This window comes from Acromyrmex echinatior, chromosome 16 (genome assembly GCF_024713525.1).
Source record: "Acromyrmex echinatior isolate Ae372 chromosome 16, ASM2471352v2, whole genome shotgun sequence".
NCBI classification, from domain to species: Eukaryota; Metazoa; Arthropoda; class Insecta; order Hymenoptera; family Formicidae; genus Acromyrmex; species Acromyrmex echinatior.
Genome location: NC_141867.1, coordinates 7,020,890 through 7,042,875, shown reverse-complemented (window position 1 = coordinate 7,042,875; position 21,986 = coordinate 7,020,890). Strand labels below are relative to the sequence as shown.

The 21,986-nt window shown below is 32.7% G+C and overlaps 1 protein-coding gene and 2 long non-coding RNA genes across 10 annotated transcripts in view; 2 read left to right on the top strand and 1 right to left on the bottom strand.

Annotated features, from left to right (window-relative positions):
- The window catches only part of LOC105148994 (rap1 GTPase-activating protein 1), a 118,362-nt gene that overhangs the window by 31,337 nt on the left and 65,039 nt on the right, over positions 1-21,986 (bottom strand). For 7 of the 8 annotated variants that reach the window (XM_011061105.2, XM_011061110.2, XM_087414541.1 and 4 more), the window contains 2 exons: positions 18,177-18,285; positions 17,924-18,016 (listed from right to left, as the gene is read on the bottom strand). In XM_011061105.2, coding sequence (XP_011059407.1) covers positions 17,924-18,016; positions 18,177-18,285 — 202 coding nt within the window. Of the gene's footprint in view, positions 1-8,588; positions 10,253-17,923; positions 18,017-18,176; positions 18,286-21,986 lie in introns of those variants that run through there. The other variant, XM_011061112.2, reaches the window with a different exon arrangement.
- Positions 1-21,986, top strand: part of LOC105148988 (uncharacterized) — a 116,364-nt gene that overhangs the window by 37,577 nt on the left and 56,801 nt on the right. The gene's annotated exons all lie outside the window — the stretch shown is intronic.
- Positions 10,445-15,069, top strand: LOC147907098 (uncharacterized). Its single transcript, XR_015547739.1, has 2 exons — positions 10,445-10,555; positions 12,831-15,069. It is a non-coding gene; the product is annotated as an uncharacterized LOC147907098 (long non-coding RNA).

Below are 21,986 nucleotides of genomic sequence, written 5' to 3'. Positions count from 1 at the left end.
ACACAAGTTCTATTCCCTCGTATGCAATCGAAGAAATGATAGAGGAGATGCGAGAAAGTATAAATCAAAACCGACATAAACCCAAGATCGAAATCCCCCCTTTGTAAAAATTCAAGTCCCCTTCTCGCTCTAAAACTATGGATTATTGGATTAGAACTTCACAATTCACCAATGGAAGTATTATGTATTCAAGAACAATCATGTGAACTTCTATGAATTTGAAAAGTTATTTTTATAGAGATTCTAAAGAAATTCTGAAGAGTGAGGGACGTTATATGATCCGTTATTGAATCTTAAGACATTCAACAGTTATCTATTCATAAATGATAATAGCAGGGAAGAACTTGTTATTATTTTTATGCATTACGGCATTACGTACCATATATGATTTTAAACCTATTCGAGAAAGGCATTATCACATATCGAATCTTATCAGACAGAACTTCTCGTGTAAAATGCGTGATTCTGGGATATTTTTTCGATGACAACGTGACACGTATGGATTGCGGAGGGTCAAGGCGCTCGTGACTTTTTCATTCGTTGCTTCTTGATCGGATGACAACCTGTATGCGTGGATGAAAAGAGAAAAAAAGACCAAGGAAGGATGGGAAGTCATGGAATACAGAGATCTCTTCCTCTACATATGAGAAAAAAGAGAGTTGAGTAGGTAGAACAAGCAGTAAAGGAGAGACAGAGAAGAAAGCAAAATCGCGAATGAGAGAGTAGTCTTTGAATCTCTCTCTCTCTCTCTCTCATTCTCTTTCTTTTTTTCTTTCTCGCGAGGATGAATAATTCAATGCAGGCGCGCATTGTTGGACGCGCCCATGTACAATCCTGTATGTACATACATACATACATACACGGACTTGTAAGGTGTGCCAGGAATGAAATTGTATGTTAGATGCAGTCGACGAGACTCCGATTATTCGTACGTAACAATCGCACTTGTAAAAGCTTCATCAAATAGAACGGCACGGAAAGGATCCAACAGAATCATGGCAAACTGCGATCTTTATATCAAAATTAATTCGTTAGAGTTATTCGGTTGAAATCTAAGCTTTGACAAAATCTAATTTGAAAAAACAAAAAATTATGCAAATTATTTAAAATGATTTAAAATGATTTTAGAATCAAAGAGAAAACATGAATTAAGTTTCTTTGTTTAAATTATTTGAAGAGGGTGGATAAAATTACCGGATTCTGGCCTAAACGATAGAACCTTTCTTATCGTTCTATTACGAATTGCAGGTGATTTTCCTGAATAAATATTGCAATTGCATTGCGATTTTTTTTCTCAGTATTTTAGCTATAATTTTAGTCAAATAGAAATTCGTCTTCAATATAAGTCTCCATAGTCTCTCTAATCCTTAAATTTCGGAAAGGTAGAATTCAAAAGTACGAAGATATCTCTGATAAATTATTATCAGGTGTATTAACGAATCGTAACTTATACATCATCGCCCACCTGATTCTATCTAGTAGAATCAGTTGGACAGGATATAAAAAGGTCAAGGAGGCGTTTTGTGTAGATAAATACTCCTTTTCTTCCTTTTTGTTCTTCCGTGCCCTATGAAAGAAAGGTGAATGAAATTTCACTCTAATTCATTGCATGAAAGCCGACGCTGCATATTTATCTGACTTGAAGGCTCGCTTGAAGGTAACAGATAACAAAACATTGCAATTACTTGCAAATTAGTTATCACTGATGTTTGAATGCTTTTAATGAAATGAAATGAATGTTTGATTAATCCTTTAATACTCATGTCCATTAAACATTTTTAAACAAAATTATTTTAAAAAAATATATGAATATTATCTAAATATCTTTCATGGATTTATCTATAATATCAATACATATTAATATTAAATAAGAATGAAACTAATCGTATTTTAGAAAAATTATATCAACGTTTTATTTCACTCAGCTCTGCCGATATCTAATCGCTTGTGCGAATCTCCACGGGTAGTCTAACTTAATCAAGCCTATCTGGCTCAAATAGGAGCTTTTATCGCATTTAGCGCCTATAATTGTGTTCTACGTAAGAATGGGGTTAAGGTCGAAAACACGAAGCTGGTAATCAACCAAATATACGATTTTCCGAAGATCGACGCGATAACATCCGAGAGAAATTTCGATTAATCTGATATAAAAATTTCTTTTCTAATTCTATGGCCATTCCGATAATCGGAAAGCTTGAATTTGATTGAGTAGTAATTGCACTTTTCGTTTTAATACATCGTTGTTTCATCGATATTTTGCGATATATAGATATTAAAAGATGGCAGCAAGAGAGATCGAATTCCGAACAAGACAAATCGATTTTTCGCCATTTCGTTAGCCGGAAACCAGGCGGCTCGACAGCTGCAGGGTGAGTGCACCTGGCTGTTTATACAGGGTGGTTCTCGTAACAGTCGCGTTTTGGACTCTTTTTTTTCGCTTAGATCGAATCTATCACTGCTTTCAACTTCAATCGACAAATATCAAGTCGAATCAAATTTTTATTACAACGCATATTTACTTTTATACAGAAACACTTTATACATATCAAATATAACTAAATATATTTTTTAATTATATATATATATATATATATACAATTTTTAATTATATATATATTATAAATTAAATTTTCTATTGTAAAATTATTTTATTTTCATTTTAAATTTAAATAGTATATCTACATTTTAAAAAATTGTATATATACACATTTTTTAAAAATTGTATATATATATATATACACAATTTTTTTAAATGTAGATATACTATTTAAATTTAAAACAAAAATAAAATAATTAAATTTTACAATAGAAAATTTAATTTCACGAAATTCTTAATTATGATTTCATTTTTATCTCGTATCTTATACATATGTTTCCTCGCCTTAAGCTCTCTTCTCAATATTGAATTTACACCGTAATTATACTTGTCGCAAAAGTCATTAGCACTATCTCGCACCAATTAAGATTGTATTATCGTTTATTTCTCTGATTCACTTGTATCATTTCATTACATACTCTCGGTTGTAAGGAATCGTGTTCCCGGTCCTAGCATGCATACAAAAGAATTTATTTCAACATTTCAAGAAGCCCTTTCTCTGAGCGACACCCTATACGTTCGTCGGTGGTGTATCGTTAGCAACGTTAACCGACTAAAATCTTCCTTCGGTTGCGCATTCGTACGAGTTCATACAAGCCTGCTTTGGCTTCGGGCCTTATATGTCAAAACGAGGAGAGGAAGATAGAGGGAGAGAGAAAGAGAGAACTGGAGACACGCGAACAGCTGTGCGGTCCCTTTTGCGAAGCGACTTTTAAAACGGCTGCTTGTTCGCCCAGTTATCGTCTTTCACGGTTATGAGAAAATGTTCCTTCGAGAAGCACGTAATTTCGAGTCTATTCTTAACAGTGTCGCGTTCGCGTCAAATCGCATCACATCGCTCACCTTTATTTCGGATCTGAATTACGTTTTCCCGCTCGGAAATATGAATTATGTAATACGAGATAGAGAAACAATGAGAAAATTTTCGTGACGCGACTAAAGGCTTTCGAAGACGCGACAGATGAATTCCCCACAACGACCGTCGCTGATAGAATGAAGCTGTGACATAACGATAAGAGAGAGTATACCATCAAAAGACAGAAAGAGGAGAGATGAGTCACAGTATACGCGGATACATCTAAATTTCTAAAATCTTTAGTAATGATTTGAAAGACGCAGTGAAATCGTTTCTCTGCCTCGTACTCTGTCTGACGTATCTGAGCACTCCGTTAATTGTATAAGTAATCATACACGTGCCGTTATGAAAGTTTCAAAGGCGCATATATCAAACTCCTCGAGTAAAGTTTTCTTTCGAGTTTTCTTACGAATACATCTTTTCAAGAACTTGACATCTCAAGGTAGAGTGCTTTAACAATTACATAAATTATGACATACGAAAATACACGAAAGTTTTATAAAAGTTTTTTTTGTCAAATATTATCGGCAATACATGCTTCATTATTTCTGCATAAGAATCTTTCAATTAAGAACCTGTCTTAGCTTCTAATTTCCATATTTATTCGTCAGAGATTCTTAATTTCTCAATGAAAACGTTTTAGATCATTGCGTGCGATTCTCGTTCAATTTAATGTCCGCAACAGCCGCAATAGTCGATTACGAATTTCACGATGAGGTCAGGTACAAAAAAAGGAAAGAACGAACTGAAAGAAATTGACTGCGCGTGGTTAAATTTCGCATGAGAGTGGCTGGCACCGATCATTCGAGCGACAAGAGTAATTCTTGACCATCAGAGTTTAGTGCGGCGTCTTTTGCGGGGAATTAAAATGCCTCGACGAGCACGTGCTTACCGAAGATCGCATTTAACTCGTCGATCGAGCGTGAGCTCCGCGATTCTTCGAACGTAGTACGTACACTGGCAAAAAACTAATCAGTGTTTCTTTAATATGATTGGTTTGCTCCAAGCTCTATAGTTCTTAGCTCCATCGAAGAACTAAAGGAAAGAACCAATCATATTAAAGAATCATTAAGCGCTAACTGATTAGTTTTTTCTGCTGAACGCAGCTAATAATTATGTCTAATATGTGCGCGACAATCAACGCGGTTGTCATTGCGATTTTTAAAAAATGGAATTGCGAAAAGGGGATTTCCCGTTATTTTTCAATTTTTGCTGTAAGAAGACTTTTTATAATCTACACTTATGTCCTTTTTTTCCATCAATGTCTATTAATTTTAATTTATTCTTTATTTTTTTCTTAAGACTAGAGAGAAAAAGATACAAAAAATTAATCCGAGATTAAAGTCAATTTGATTGAATGGAATAAAAAATGCAGGATTAAAATAAACGCAACATTAGAAGGTGGTGCAATAAACTTTATACCAGAATCGAAAAAAGTTAAGTAAATGTTTAACTTTTTTCGATTTTTGATATAAAGTCTATTGCACTACTTCCTAATTTTATGCCTAATTTAATCCTGCAAAAGAATTTTTAATTCCATTCAGTCAATTCGAAGATTTTTATACGACTGTAACTCGATAATATCGATCACTCCAATATCCTCAAGTTGATCACTCCAATATCCTTAAGGGGATATTCTAAAGTCGTCCGTATTATCGACTAAACCATATAATTTTTGTATAACGATTACTTTTTTCTTTTCTTACTGATTTGAAAATCTTTTTGCAGGATTAAAGTAATGCACATGTATCTGTGGAATCTATGCTGAGAACGACAAAAAATTTTGAAATTGAAATCTTTACCATTTCTTAGTCCAATATACGTTTCAGAGCAGACACGTCGTGACAACATTTGCTTCATTTAAAAGCTGTACAATCTGTACTTACGAAATAATAGTCCACAGACTATATAAGTAGTTTGCATGGCACAAACAGTGTGAAGTTCTTAAAATTGGACTTAGACGTCTAATTAAAACGTAATTTGTTATACGAAAATTAATGTGTATGTGTGGTGTTCGTGAGTGAGATATTGATATATTAGTGTGTCAATACATGTAAATCGTCTATGTGTAAGTGCTACTTTCAATATAACTAATCGTCTTTAAGATCTCCTTAACGTGATTGACAACTGGCGATTAAAACAATTTATAGTAGATGACTGTTGTAGTGCTTCTATTCATGTTAAACCTGAGTAATGGTTGGTGTTTATTTAAAAAAGAAAAACACATTTGCGACAATTCCGCATATAGGACTGCCGCCTACCTTTTTCTCTCTTCCTCTTTCATCTTATAAAAAAAATGACGCACGTGCGGAAATCGCGAGAAGATTGCTCGTGGGAAAATAGAATTTTAAGAGCGTATAACGGAACATGCTAGGAAAAGGAACAGACTACTACTAGGCCGAAGTTACAGTTAATGTTCTCATTTCGCGATGCGATATCTTTCTTTTGCTTCTTCTTCTTGTCCTTCATAATGTCACGCTGCTTTTCTGTTGCAGCTTGGTTTGTTACCAGCATTCTTAGGCACGTAAAGAAAAGAAGCCGCTATAATTTTCTTATAAAATGAGAGTGGCGTTTCGTATTGAAAAACGAATTCGCATTCCTCCCTCGATGAAAATGGCGCTCGTAAATATTCAAAGTATTTGAATGTCCGACGTATCTGAATTTCGCGTGCATATATCGTACTATATATACCGTATACTATATATTTTTATATTCTGTCTACATATTTCGTTATAATAAGTAGGGAAGACGGGAGCTCGTTGGCATAAGAGAATTGGCATTGCGTTCCGTTTATGTATTTATGATGAAGGAAACAATGGAAAAGTTACTGCAAAATATTTCTTTTACAACATAAATACTTCTCCTTAAATTTCATTTAAATCAAATAAGTATTATACAAGAAAAAGAAAAAAGTCTGATTTAAGAGCAGATAAATTTATGAGCATTTCATAATTTCGCATTAATGTTCTTCTGCTGGAAAAAGCAAATTTAAGCGATGTATATTATAGATTATTAATTAAAAGAAGTGTCTATGTAATACGTTTTTTGAGTTACAAATGGTAATTTGTTATAATAAAATGATCAAAATCAAATGTGTGCAGAGATGGAACGTTGGCTCATATCATAAGAAAAGGTTGAGTTAACTCGTTATACCGTACGTGTGGACATTCAATTACAATTTAATTCTGACAAAACACTTTACATTTATAAAACTTATATATTAAAACAAGATAGAATTAAAATAATTTACACTAGTTTTTCTGTAACAACATTTTATTATTTGATCACATTACAAAATAACTTTGAAAGATATATTTTACTAAGAAGTACATATCTACTATTTAATTTTTATTTCTATTACTTTTTTTATTACGTTTTTGTTAAGTTAATATAGAGTTTATCATAGAAGCAATTTATACTGTGATATGTATCAATTTACCTTACATATGAAAGTTAAGAAAGCATTTCCGTATTTCATTCATTGCAAAAAACTATACAATGTATAGAACCATTACTGATATAAAATATAGAGAAAGGTTTTCTCTATCATATTGATATATTTTAATCATAATAATTAATCGTTTAAAAAATCTAATACCACAATTGTGAAAACTGTGCCAATGAGACTCGGTCTCCTCTATATAACTTCGTTTACAACGTACAAATACAAATATACATATATGTGTATATTTTCATTGACGATATCGAAAGCTCAGCTCTATTCTACATAGCAAAAAATTTAATAGGATATCTGTTTTGATATATAATTTTTAAAACATTTTAATTGTTCAAAATAATTGTAAACATGTAAAAGAGTTATCATTCAATCGAAAGACATCATAAAAAAGACACTATCATATTCTACAACTCTTTACTGTTCTTAATCTAATGCTATATTCGTATGTATTTTATATCTGCAATTTACCACATAATCTTAATTTTTTATAATGCCTGTTTACTTTTGATAATTTTAATGTATCAAGAGTTAATTTACTGACAATATATACAATATAATTATGCACAATAATTCTCAATATTTTAAATATTAGATTCAATTAATTCTTATATGGCAAAACGCCGATCACGAATAAATTATAAATACTGTTTGATAGTTCTGACACTTCATGATTTTTCAAACCAACAGCACAACATTGTTATAAACTCCTTTATAATTACGGTAACCATATTTTCTTAAGGAAAATAAAGGACAAATTAAAAAATATTAAGGTTTGTTCCTATATGTTTTCAAACCAGTTTGTAACTATCAAGAATCTGCATTATACAATTTTATTGGACAGCGTAATTAAATTGCAGTTTTCTGATAGTTTGAAATGCTATTTCTGCATGATTCGACTGTATTGAAATAAATCTTTGATCTGAAATAACCAAAGGTTCGAAATAATAAAAAATGAAAACAATTGTAGTTTGAATAAATTTAATTTTAAAAATTAAGACATAAAAAATTAACAAAAACAAATTGTATTTATATGCATGAAACTAAACGTAAAATATTTTCCGTAAAAATTGCTCATTAATATAATATTAAACATTAGAATGCTAGTTAGAAAAGAACTCGGAAAAGAATTTCCCATAATGTCAAATAAAGGGCAGTAAAAGACAATATTGGAAAATAAAGGACAAAAAAAATTGAGTTTTGAAGAAACAAATAAATTTAAAGGACAGCTACCTAACTTGTCCTTTACAATAAAGGACAAGTTAGGTTAAAGGACGTCCTTTACAATAAAGGATGTATGGTTACCGTATTTGTAATTCATACTTAGAACAAAGACATTTTTTTTAACTGTTACATGTTTGTTTTCGAACAATTTAGGTCTGATCTTGTTTATCATTTGAATTTAATGTCATATTTAATATTAATGACTAAAGCAGACTCAGTTAAATCGAAATATTGTAATTAAAATCCATATTTCTTAATCATTTGACATTCTTATATTGCTCGTTCTCTTGGTCTTTTAACTCTTTTCATTTGTAAATTTAATTACATTAACTTTCAAATTTTACATTTCAAAAATGATCGAAACACCGAAAAAAATCTGTTCGCTTCAGGTATCGACTTATCTAAGTGGACGCATCGGTGTTGCATTCTTGAGACTTGAAAGTGGGGGAGCGACTTACCTGCGACAAGAGCTTTGGGAAAGTGTGCGCGTGACTGTTGTGTCCGGTTGGTCGTTCCGTTCTCTGTTGTTGCTGTTCTTGTTGCTGCGCTGCAGCCTCCGATCTGAGATCGTGCCTCCATCTCAATACCCCCATCATAACGTGCGGTCACGATAAAAACCGCCGTTTAAAAAACCCACTTCTTCCGATTGATCGACGTCGCGCTCGAATTCACAGCCAACTTCACCTCGTTCAGTGATACTCTACGTCTACGCTACGTCTACGTTATCGCTTTCGGTTTGAATTCGTCAGGCTTGAGATCTCGGATCCCGAGTGCCTTTTGAATAGTTAAAGGATTTATTTTCTGTCCCTGCGAACACGAGTCTTCTCCAGAGCGAGCACGTGCGCGTTATTTTATTACTCGTCTGATTTGAAAAGAACTCGGACCGGTCAAGCGTGAAGTCGTCAGCTGTAACACGGACGGGCGATATCTCGAGGCTGACTTCACATGTATAGAATTCAAACTCCGGTCTTTGGTACGTGCTAACGCTTCTCGATAAAATTATGAAGAAATCAACATCGGTTGTATTCTACACTGATTCAAAGCGATGTGTTTTTTACGATATAAAATTCCTCTCGATGACGCACTGTCTGCCTTGTGAAAAAAAGACGATTCCAAAAAACGCTGTAGAATTTTATAGTGTCCTATCGGATCTGAATGTGGATCTGAACGCCGTTATCCAGCGCCGATAATCTTCGTCGCTGATCATGCTGGCTGTCATTCCGCGTCGACCGCTCCGAATTTCGCACTCCCGAAACAAGGTACAACCTGTTTTCCCCTCTCTCCTTCTCTCTTATTTTATTTTACGCCGCAGCTTTCGAGAAAATGTCACGACGTTAGTGCCGTTAGTGGGCGACGCGAGGCTCACGAAGCGAGGTCGGAATAGAAAGTCAGCGATCATGCAAGAAAATCACGCGACATCTTACAAGGTGCAACGCGCGTGAGCGACTGCACGCGAGAGAGCAACGCGCGAAATGAGACGGTAATCGGAACGAGACCACGTGACCTCGCACTACGAGTACGAAGACGCGACTGGACGTGACTAGCAGCGAGCGGCGAGCGCGCTCGCCGTCTCTCAGTGCCGGATGGAGAGGAACCTAAGGGAAGGGGACACACGACATTAACACGAAAAAAAAACCTTGAATTGTATACTGGAGGAAACTGGAGCAAATTTCTTTCCCACCCATCGAAAGAAAATGCCTTTGAATGAAATAAAATTTTGTCACGTTGAATTTACAACTTTCCCCGAATAAAGAAGTAAATCTTTTCTTTTCAATGCTTCTATTGAAAGCGTCGTCGATTTGTTCAAATGCAAACTTCAACCATCTGAAATATTCGTGGAAGATAACTTATTCGTGATGCGTTAAGAGTCTCCAACAAAAGCTATTATATATGTATATCGCCGTCATTAGGATTACAAATCATTTTTTGAGACTTTCATTCGAGAATATGAAACAGAAAGGAATACGTATTTCTCTCCCACGTGTGGTTTCTATACATTCTCTCACGTACTCCTCTTCGATTTCAAGCGATTATTTTCTAGGGGCATCAAGCGAACAAATAACGACGACAATAAAGGGTGCCTTCCACCTATTCTACATCCGTCATTGCATCGTACCCGGCGCCATACCCCCCGTCTCGCCCGACGGTCCTAACTATGCCCTCTTCACCCGCGGCGCATCGGTCTGTCGTTCTTAAAACTCCCACCATCGGACCGCAAACGTTGCCATGGTCGCCATCGAGCGCGTAAATTCTTCCTGAAACCGCGCGCTCTTGTCTAGTCGTAACTATTCCCAATCAATTAGGTCAGATCGTGCTCTTCGACATTTTACGGTTGTTCACACAGCACACAGGATTTTATATTTTCCGACCGAGCGAACTCGGCGACTGGCGCCATGTGAAGGTCCCGAAAATTCCGGAGAGGCAAGTTAGTATAACACAAAATCTTTTCTTCGCAGAAACTTTTGTCACCTGAGTAATTACTATCTACGTGATTCGTATTACATAAATCAACGTAGGAATTTTTTTGTATTAATATATTTTTGCAAAAAAATTCTTATGTTGATTTATGTACGAATCACGCACTGAAAGAAAAGATTGGTTGCTGCAGCCAATTAAAAATGCTATGCCATATTTAACTATTTAATCTGCATCAACCAATCTTTTCTTTCAGTGCGTAGGTACTAATTACGCAAGTCGCACAATGAATCAAAAACTGTACGTAAATACAATAGAATATTCATTGAATTATGAAAAAATAATGAAAATGTGATCCAATGAATTCTCATAATGGTTTAGGTTATGAAACTATTATTAGAATTCATTGCAAGAATGAATATATAGTTATATAAATGAATCCAATTATTGTATCAATGAATTAACTACATTAAATCGGACATTAAATCAGACATTGATTAATGATCATTCATTGGATAAAAAATAACCAAAATTTTTTTCAGTGCATATAATTAAGTATAATAATGTGTATAAGAATGTGTCACGACGAATTATGCAAAATTTATTTTATTTTAATTAGATCCGCTTATACCTATTAATTCTGACAACCTTATTCGCAGGAAATTTTAAATATCCTTATTTGTATTACAAAAGTGTAAATTTTAATAGGAAATAACGATCTCTTACGCAATTCTGACTGTAACACAATGACAAACGTGATGCTGCTAGATCGAAATTAGTTCGCGTACACGAGCTTTTCAAGAGCAAAGTGAGCCCTTAACATCCGCATAGTAACGACAGGTGGTGCGGAAGGTGAAACCAAGAGGAAACGTAAGTTTGTGGCGAGAACCGAGGGGAGAAAACCAGAGAGAAAGAGAAAGAAGGGGAGAGAGAGAGAAAGAGAGAGAGAGAAGATGGAAAGAGAGAACGAGAGATACCGGATATCCTTTCGTGGTTGACTTATTTCGTTGTCGACGAGGCTTCCCGTTTCTTTGTGTCCACACCTCTTTGTTTCGTTATTTTGTTCAACTTCCTGCGCCCAAAAATTTGAAAGCGTCACACTGTTCACCCGCCTCCTCCCTCATTATTTACATACGCGACATATCAAAGTTATGGACCTCGCGAGATAGACATTCTCTCAATGGTAACGATCAGTCGTACAAGGGTTTTCTCTTTAAAAAAAGAGAATCCAAAGTATTGAATCGATAAAAATAATCGTTCATGAGTCGAACGATATTTTGCAGTCACGCACGCTAATAATAACGAATGAATCGAATTGAAGAATGAATCAAGTTAGAATAGTTAGAAATTGTAGGTTGAATTGGTTTAATGAACAAATCGAATGCTACACTTGAAACTCGCTCATTGAACCGATTCTACAGATTAACCTCGTTTAAGGGATAAAATGTGTAATTATACTGATATTGCGATAATTATGCTGGACGCAGGAAGTAATTAACGCTTGGAAGCGCAGCGGTTACGATACATAATAATCTTTTATTGAGCGAAAGATTAGTTGAAGCTCGAGAAGAGCTGATAGCCGAAAATGGATGAGCGTATAACGGATACCGATATTGGAACTTTTTTCACAACATAGAGTTCAGTTGATAGATAACGAGTAGATTAACGAGCTGTAAGCAGCTGCAGTTTATGAAATAGTTATCAACAGGATATGGTTTAACGTTACGAATCGATATTTAATAATAACTCGACGTCGATATAACGAAGATCAAAATTCTCTAATTCACATTTGGTGATGTATAGTTATCAGTCCGTCTTATTTTTTGTATTTATTCTCCACATTCTTTGATTATAGCTCATAATTCGGATTCATGTATAACTTTTATTCATATAATTGTAAAAAACAGATAACGTTATTACCAATCAAGCATAAAGAAAGAAAGAATTGACTTCTTGGTGAAAAATATTTCTTCAAGTTGATTCAGGTTTCTAACATGATGTTCTCTACTTACATATTGTATCAATTGACACAATATTTCAATTTTAAATATATACAAAATTATGAAGTCTTATCTATTTACGATTTCTTGGATGCTCATTTCTTACATCAAGTTGACGATAAAAATAAATTGCAGTCATTTTATCAATATTACGTAAATACCAATTTTACAAAATAATTTAGGTATAATTTTAAATGCAAAATTATTTGTTTATTACTTTCGGATGTATCAGTTATCAGTTAGCTTTATTTTTTGTATTTACTTCCCACGTTCTTTTTTTTTTAGTTCACAAAGAGCACAATGATTAGGTACTTTTTATGGAAGCAAAGACCTGTGACACGAAATCTACGATCTTCACGGCCACTGCGCAGAGGGCTGCGAAGATCGTACAAATCTGAAAATCTTCCCGGCTGTTTGGCCAGAGTACGATGGTTCAACTTCCGGTGCGCTTACCTGGCCGACCGGAAGCGACGCCGTCCCCTCTATCTCGCCCTTTGCGCTAGCGCGTCTCGTTTTATCGCGTTACGCGAAATCAACGATGCGTTTCAGAGAGTTTCGGTTCACGTATGCTGAACCATATAATTACTTACTACTTAAAGAATGCTTAGTAAGGATTGACAAATGTGCCGTTTAAAATAGCACAGTAGAAAACGATAAACAATTTATTTCCATTGTTAACTTTGCATGAGAGGCGAAAAATCATTTCTTTAACGAAATTTATCTTGAGTAAATTAATAATAAAACGGGGCGTATCTCTCGATACTAATATTTTAATCATAATTATTACATAAATAATTTATCATGTTATTCTCTTGATTTCTTAAAACAAATAATTGCAACAATAATAAAAACATAATTAAATATACTTTCTCTTAATATGATTATTTGTTTCACAGTTCAAAAGGAATATATACTCAAAAATACAAGAACCTTGAAGAGTTAGAATTGTCTAATTAAGGAATAAATAAATAATAAGTTTTAGTTTTGTGTTCTGCTCAGTTATACGCTATATTATGGATCATATTATTTATAGTATATTATTATTCTTAAATTAACTTTTTTTATTCCCACTTTTTGTCAAATGAGAGAGAGAGAGAGAGAGAGAGAGGAGAGAGAGAGAGAGAGAGAGAGAGAGAGAGAGAGAGAGAGAGAGAGAGAGAGAGAGAGAAAGAGAGGACCGTAGATTTGTTAAAACTAAATGTAAGAGTTATTCTTGCGAAATCGAAAATTACAAAGTAACAGAATTCTCCCGCCATCTAACGGCAGCTTCATAAAACATCTTTTCCATGCACTATTAAAAGGATCCTAAAGTTATCTGTTTGACTGACTAAACGCAATAACTTTTCAAAAAGTAAAAAAATAAATTAAGACAATTCATAAACTCTTAATATTTAAAATATATAAATATTAATAGTAAAAAAAGGCACAACGTAGTTGATTAAGTGATATACAGCTTAATTCTCGACCTTTTTAATGAAAATATGTCGTTTATTTACATAAAAACAAATATCTTGCACTTACAAGCTCTGATTGTTTCTGAAAAGGATTTTTTTTCTAAAAGCTATTCCAAATTTTTGTCTTCAATTTTTTTTTATTGTCCAGATTCTTTATTTTGGAAATTGAAATTGCTATCCTAAAACTTTTAAAACTTTTTACATATATACTATAATTACACAATTTAACATTGTTCACTTATCGACCCTAGATAAATCAAACCGATAAGTTAGGGATGACAGGACCATTATGTATACACCGCTGATAACATCTTTGATTATCCCGATGAACGCGATCTACATTATCGACAGCAAAAAACATTCATCGATCAGGGTATCTATCATGGAACATGTCGGCATGAATTCCGATCTTTCTGGAGAACAGAATAGAAATCTAGGGAATAATTGAATAATTTCGATTGGAATTCCATTCCGATTTGTTCCGTGATAGATGCTCAGAAAGAGATACGATGTAAACACAATAAGGGAAAAAGAAAAGCGAGTTAAAAAAAGTGAACGTTTCTCACGACATTGTGGGATAGCATGTGACACGCAGATGATTAAAACTCGTATGTCGAAATCTGGATCGCGATTCACCAGTGAGAAAAAAAGTAAGAGGCTCGCAATATTCTTTAATTCTCATACGCGCAACTTCCTGCAGATGTGACTTTTTTTTCTCTTTGCTTGTTATTCACGATTTTTTTTCTATTGACTTTTCTCACGAATGTAAAAATCACTTGGTTTCTTCGATTGAAAGAAAAGATCCGACTTAGCGACGTGACTATCTAAATTAAAGGGATGCTGCAGTTGTTCTGTTTTACCGATCAAATGTAACTTACGTACGGTTTACAAACTTATAATTTACGAGACATCGACATACATCAATATCGTATACATATGTACATACAAATTCGTAGAATAATATCTTTGTTTTTTAGAAATTAAAAAATAACTTCCTAATCATCGACGTTACAAGATCACTAATAATTAAAGAAATCTTAAAATAAAGGCCGAACTTCAATGTCAATAGATCAGATTATTTAATTTCAAACTAAAAATATCGATAATAGTGATATCTTTTATAATTCAGTTCCTTACATTATCGTTCTGTCTTACTCAAACGCGTATACATCTATCTAACATATTGCATCCCTATTTTTTGCAAGATTTTACTACATGCAATATTGCTCATTTTTACCACTCTCTATATTTTTATATCTCTCTATATCTCTATATTTCTATTTTTTATTAATTCTAAACAAGACAAACTTTTTTTTTAGATTTTTAATCTTAGTTTCAATACGATATTGTCAGTGCATTGTCTCTATATGACTATCTTATTTTATACATGTAAACTGTAGAATTGTTTTAAGCAAGTATTGTTGTCACATGATCGTACATGTCAAAAATCAGTGATATTTCAATATTTAATAACTTTTGTTTGTTTTTTGTACAAAGTCGATGTTTATTATTTTTGTGCGTATTTTAATCGTGTATAAGAATTTTACAATTATGTAAAGATATTTTATTCAAAGATATTTTAGAATTACGAAATGTCAGTAATTCGCTTCACTTAAGGATCTTCCTTAATATGCAAGTCTTAGGCCGGTGTTCATAGCTGGATCTTATATCTAAGATCGTCTTAAGTACAGTCTTAAGATGTCATGAATCAATCAGAGAGCCATATTAGCACCTTAAGACATTACTTAAGAAGGTCTTAAAATAAGAACGGATGATTGACGGACTATGAATACCCATAGTCACTCAATTTTCAGCAATTTTAATTAATTTCGGAGACTTTATTGCTATTAATGTTCCACTTCTCATTGATATTAAAACACTAGTATTTCTCTTTAATTAATCGTTCTTCCAGCATCTACGATTGAAAGAAGAGAACATGTACTTTTTCTATATCATCTCGTAGAATTTGTTCTGCGGTGTCATTCTATCCCGTTCAATCAATTACTGAGAAACCGACAACCCGACACGAAGATGAGCGCATCTCTTTTTCTCTCGTTCGCTGCCTTCTTCCCTTTTCACTCATCATCATTTCGAACTGAATAAAAAGGGACAGATATTGTCCCTTGTGTCGTGCCGATTTAATACATCTGTGACTGTAATGCCCCTTCTAGTGAAGAGAAAGGCTCAGACGTGATACGAGGTCCGATGCATAGCTCTGTCTGATTGCAGGAAATCCTGAGAAAAAATATGAAGATACATGCTATTTGGACCAAAATAGATTTTACACAAAGTGTAATTAAAGTATTTTGTAATTAAAGTATTATCTTTGATTATATTATACTATTTTCACAGTTGACGCAATGTTTTGTTTAAAATGAAAAATAATTATTTTTTTCAAAAAATTTCTTTGTGAAAAAAAGAAATAACGTCATGATGCGTGATTGGACGATTCGGTTTGACTTTTTCTGTCCGCGTTCTGCAGACAGCCGTGACGGATCGCGTTGTTCATTCATTCTCAGTCTCCTTTTTCTTGTATCGTTGTCCATTCATCTACGGCTCCTTCTTATAGAGCGTGGACAGTGTCATGCGACATTTACGCGCAAACGAAAAATTAAAAATAATCGAACGGATGATTTCAGAAAAAAAAGATTATTTCTTTTTTTCACAAAGAAATTTTTTGAAAAAAAGTAATTATTTTTCGTTTGAAGCATAACATTTCATCAACTGTGAAAATAGTATAATATAGTCAAAGATAATACTTTTACAAAACTTTGTGTAAAATCTATTATAGTCCAAATAGCATGTATCTTCGTATTTCTTTTCAGGATTTCTTTCTATGTTCCAATAGAAGTAATAGTATCTTTAATATTTCTAAAAAAAGTAATATCAAAAAGTGCATAAGATATTGCACCAACTAAAATCAAATTTATACACATTATATATAATTTAACCTAAACGATAATTTTATGTTCCTATTCTTGTTCCAATTCAAATAATATCTTTTTATTTTAATTCAAATGTCAAAGATTTAATACAAAAACTTAGCATTGTTAGAGTTTGAATGTAAAAGATTCACAATCGTATTACATTAAGATATGTTAACTAGGAAACAGCATGAAACTTTTTGCGTTAAATATTTTTAACGTTTGAGATGAAACAAAAAGATGTTATTACTATTTAGGTTGAAATAAGAATATTCTTGAATGGAAATTACGAAGATACGTATCACTTGTTATTTTCTTACATCTAACTGATGCGTGCACTGGCGCCTTTTTTCATTTTTTTTCATTTATCCTTTCGTCTATTTCTTTAAAAGTTTGCAAGATAAATATTTATTCTTGTCTCTGTATCGTTTGCACAAAGTAACATAACGATTTATGTATGTATGTGATGATTATGTAGTAGATTAGGTATGCTTGAAATATTGGTTGCGATATTGGACAGTTGTCAATATCATTTCACAACGCTGGAAAACTAAATCGACCGTGAAAGCGTGAGACAAAAATGCAATGTCCTAAATTTGACTCAACTTTCATGAGACTTTCAACTCGTTAAATTATAGTTAAATACGTGAAATTAGATAACGAGGGACCAGCAATTCCGTTCTTTTAGTACATACGGGCATCGGTATATAATGGTTAACTTAAGTAAATGTTACATTGTAGAAAGTCATTTTAAATGAAAATAAAACATGTTGGCTCTTAAATACGTACTTTATATTTTTATAAATATATGAAGTTATTATAGTCGATCATTTTAAAGAAAGTCTTATTTCAAAAAGCTACTTTTATTTTTCCAGATGATTTATAAAAGCCCACATTTTTTTTTCTAAAGTTTTTTCTAAAGATTTTCTTGACAATTTATGGCGTCATTCGCACACATATCTGTGTACTTTAGTGCAAATACGAAATACTTATGACATACCTGAGAAAAATATGATGGCAAAACACAGCGTTGATCGTCGAGACGCGAACTTTGCACTCGCTCAAGTAATTCGAATAGATCCTGCGTCGTGCTCTGTAATAGATATTTTAAAATACATTTCCCTTCACTTCCCCTCTTATTCTCATTCACGAAGCTACGTGATTAATTGTCACAAGTATAAATCAATGGTCATATAACAGTACCAGCTCGTTCTTGGAAACATTCCATTAGTGTAGTCGACAATGTAACTTACCTTGACTTTCTCCGGATTTGCGCCCGATATGTCTTGCTTATCATCTTCCACGGTGGTAGGTCGCCGCGACTCAGACTCGCAGTATACGGGTTGTTCCAGTTGCTGCCTCCTGAAAAACAAGCGAGTCATGAACTGTTAGTAGCGATTCTTTCCACAGTTCTCCCATAAATGGAGCATTAAGATGTACAGACGCCAAAATTATTGTTATTACGACTAGTCACGATGACTCGTCTCCGAGCAATCTTAACGTTCACGTCGACTCATAATTTTCTATGTTTTGTACTATATATTCTTATGTCGCGATATAATAAGGCGCGATACGAGGATATCTGGCTGGCTTGTATTGATTTGTTGTTCACATTAATACAATTAATATTATTGAGAAAGGAGCATAAAAGCATAAATATCATATCTTTACTTCTTCGTTTATTAAAATTGTATGTAAATTTAATTTTTAACATTAATATATAAAATTATATATTTTTACGTATTTTAATATATTTTACAATTAATAAATATCAAGACTATCGCAGGCATACAAGGATGCTTGACATACAATATCCTGACTCTCTTCTCCCCTCTCTCTCGATGGATCAAGCCAATAAAATTATGTAAATGTTACGTACAGAACAGTGCACAATATAAAAAATATCTCTATTATTACACGGACCAATAATAATTATCAATATTCTAATCGAAGAATATTCCTACTAATTTATGTTATTAACTTTTCGAAAATTTCCGATGGGCAGCTTCCTGATCGAGCCCATTTCCTGGAGTACATAAGGTTAAACACGTAGATAGAAAAATATCACGTTTTCCTTCGGCCGAGCGAGAGATATTGGCTGTTTCGAGAACACGTTTTGTGCTCGATCCTATAAAGTAAAGTACACCATTACCGGTCGTATATTAAGAAATAGGCGTATTAACATATTTCCGTGGAGGCGCATAATAACTTGCCCATACATACGTTACACGATATTATTACAAAACAATTTCTTTTTTCTCTTTTTCTCCTCTCTCATAACGATATTACTGTGACGTTTAAAATAAGGCACTTTATAGGTTTCGATAGAAAACTTAAACGTTCGATAAATAACAAAGATAAAGTGAAATATTACGAAGGCACATTTTGCGTACCTCTCTTTCTCTATACATATAGAGGGTAACTGCGGAAAGTGATTCTGATAAACTTAAAGATTGAGAGCTCTCGAATAACTTTTATTAAGTAATGCATATTCGGTGACGTCTTCCTAAGGCACTAAACATCGATGTCCATTAAACATTATTGAAGATTGTGTAAATGGTAATGAGACTGGAAGATATCATTTATTGTAATAAAAAAATTTTAATAAAATTTAAAAACAATTTGTTTTATTTTAATTTAACTTTATACATAGAAACTTTATAAAAAGCAATATTCAGAAACTGACGTCTTGGAGATTGTTCTTCAAAGGAGATGTCGAACACAAGTTACTTAATAAATGTTGTTCAGTGTAGTCAGATCTGTCATCTTTATAAATTTGTTTCTATTTACCAGAAATATTTTCTGTATATCTTTTTGCCGATAATATTCCAGATATAATAAGACAGATATAAGAATAATTGCTCAATTTTTTTTAAATAGAAAAACGATGACATAATCGAGAATAATAATGTTATATTAGCGACACTATGAACTTAATATATTGGAAAGACAAAGTTCGATTATGTTAAGAAGTTCTATATTCCGAAATTTTATGTTAAAAGAAAGTTCTTTGTTATTAAAAAGTCTCCAAAAGTTAACGAACGACTTTTCGAGAAAAAAAAAGATGCTGGATTCATCGGAAAATATCCTGCAGTTGAAAAGCAGCGTGCAATTTCGTGAAATACTTTGAAACATATAATAAATTCTTACAAGGTATCAGAATAGGTCGAATCGAACACCGAGTAAGTACTTATTGGAATGCTCTTTTCTGCATAACAGTCAACTGATTGCAAGACGAGAATTTGCATCAGGAACATATTTAGTTTCTTTTCTTTTCTGTTGTATAAAAGAAAACAATTTTGAACGAATTTTTTAACTAGTTTTCTCATTTAAATATTAATTTAATAATTACAAAAAAAGTTTCTAATTGAAAATAAACGAAGTAGTAGATTCTAATCATACCAACCACAATTCCGGTCATCATTATTGGATATTTAATTATCTCAAATAGAATTATAACAGATTTAATTACAAAATTCAGATTTGTTCATTGTTTAATAATAGACTTAATTTTTGGGTGATATTTTCCAGTTGACTATAAAATTTCTAATTATATTTTTATAATAGAGGTTTCCGAGAGCAGCCACGGCGGAGGTTAATGTCGCGTAATTTAAAATCACATGGGGTAGAAAAATTTCAAACCGGGGAGCAACGGGTGCAGTGCACCTAAAACGGTTACCTTGCAAGAATATTTTTAATATAATTAACATTTATTTGTTAACATATTTCATTCATTCATATTAGAATTTACGTTTTAAAATACATTATTTTTATGTTACTTGTTCACTTATTCTCATAACTTATTATTATACTATAAAAAACGTTGAATATCAATTTAATACAAAATTTTTAAATAATATAATCACATAATGTTAAATTAACACTCGAATATATTAAAAAATTCAACAATTAGCAACACAAACAATTAACAAGAATATGAATGGATCGTTTCCAACACAAATATACAATGTTTTTTATCGTACGGGATTCATTTGGATTTAATGAAGATTAGTATGGATCGTTTGTGTAATCAGTAAAAAAAGAGCGGGTCGTTCTGTTATACTTAGGTGCAACAAGCTTCATAAAATGACGCTGTTGGAAATAATTACTTTCATTTTTGTACATTTTTTTTATTAAACAGTGTTACGGATCTCCTGGTTATTTTATTAACGTTGTTTAATATTATTTGTTATACAAATGACAGAAAACCATTCATATCTTAATAAAAGTAAAGAAAGTCTCATCAAGTAAGATTAACAGTAAGAGCTTTTCGAACTACACCATTGCGTTCATTCCAAATACTCGCTGACCAAAACGCAACGAGCGAAACCGAGACGCAATAAGCGAGATAGCAATTATCCAGGCTCTGTGCCGCAAAGAAATAATCGCTTCGTACGATCGTATTTCTATTGCGCGCGGCAGAACTCGCCTCGCCAGAGGATCGAGAAGCGTACGAGAAAATCACGCACGTAAAGCGCGAATGGCTGGCTTTACGCCGTCGATTCCTCGGTCATTCTTTGAAATTCAAGGACAAGCGACTTTACTCAAGCAAAGAACTGTTGAATAAATGAATAAAATGCATGAAACGATGTATGGCTATGTACAATCAGATCAATTAAAATATTCAATTAATCAATATTTGAGCCAATGATAATTAAGCGCGAGAAAAATTCGCGAGCAGAAGAACGATTTTTTTTATGGATATCTTAAATTCTTATTATAAATTCATAATTAAACATAAATCTCTGGTAAAAATAAATATTAAAATATAAATTTTGTTTGTAAAACAGAGTATTAAAATTGTATGTGTAAAATTGTATTTTTGTTAATACAAAATATTATTTATTTAAATAAATTTTCAGCTCAATATTATATCGTTAATATTATATTTTTATAATTTGAAAAAATTGCAATAATATCTTGATTTAGCAATTTATTATTTTAAAGAAAATAATTATATATAATATATATAATAAATATTTACTTTATAGAGGAGGAACTCTATGAGAAGCTAACAATTAACGATTAAAGTATAAATTAAAATCAAAGATTAAAACTAAGTA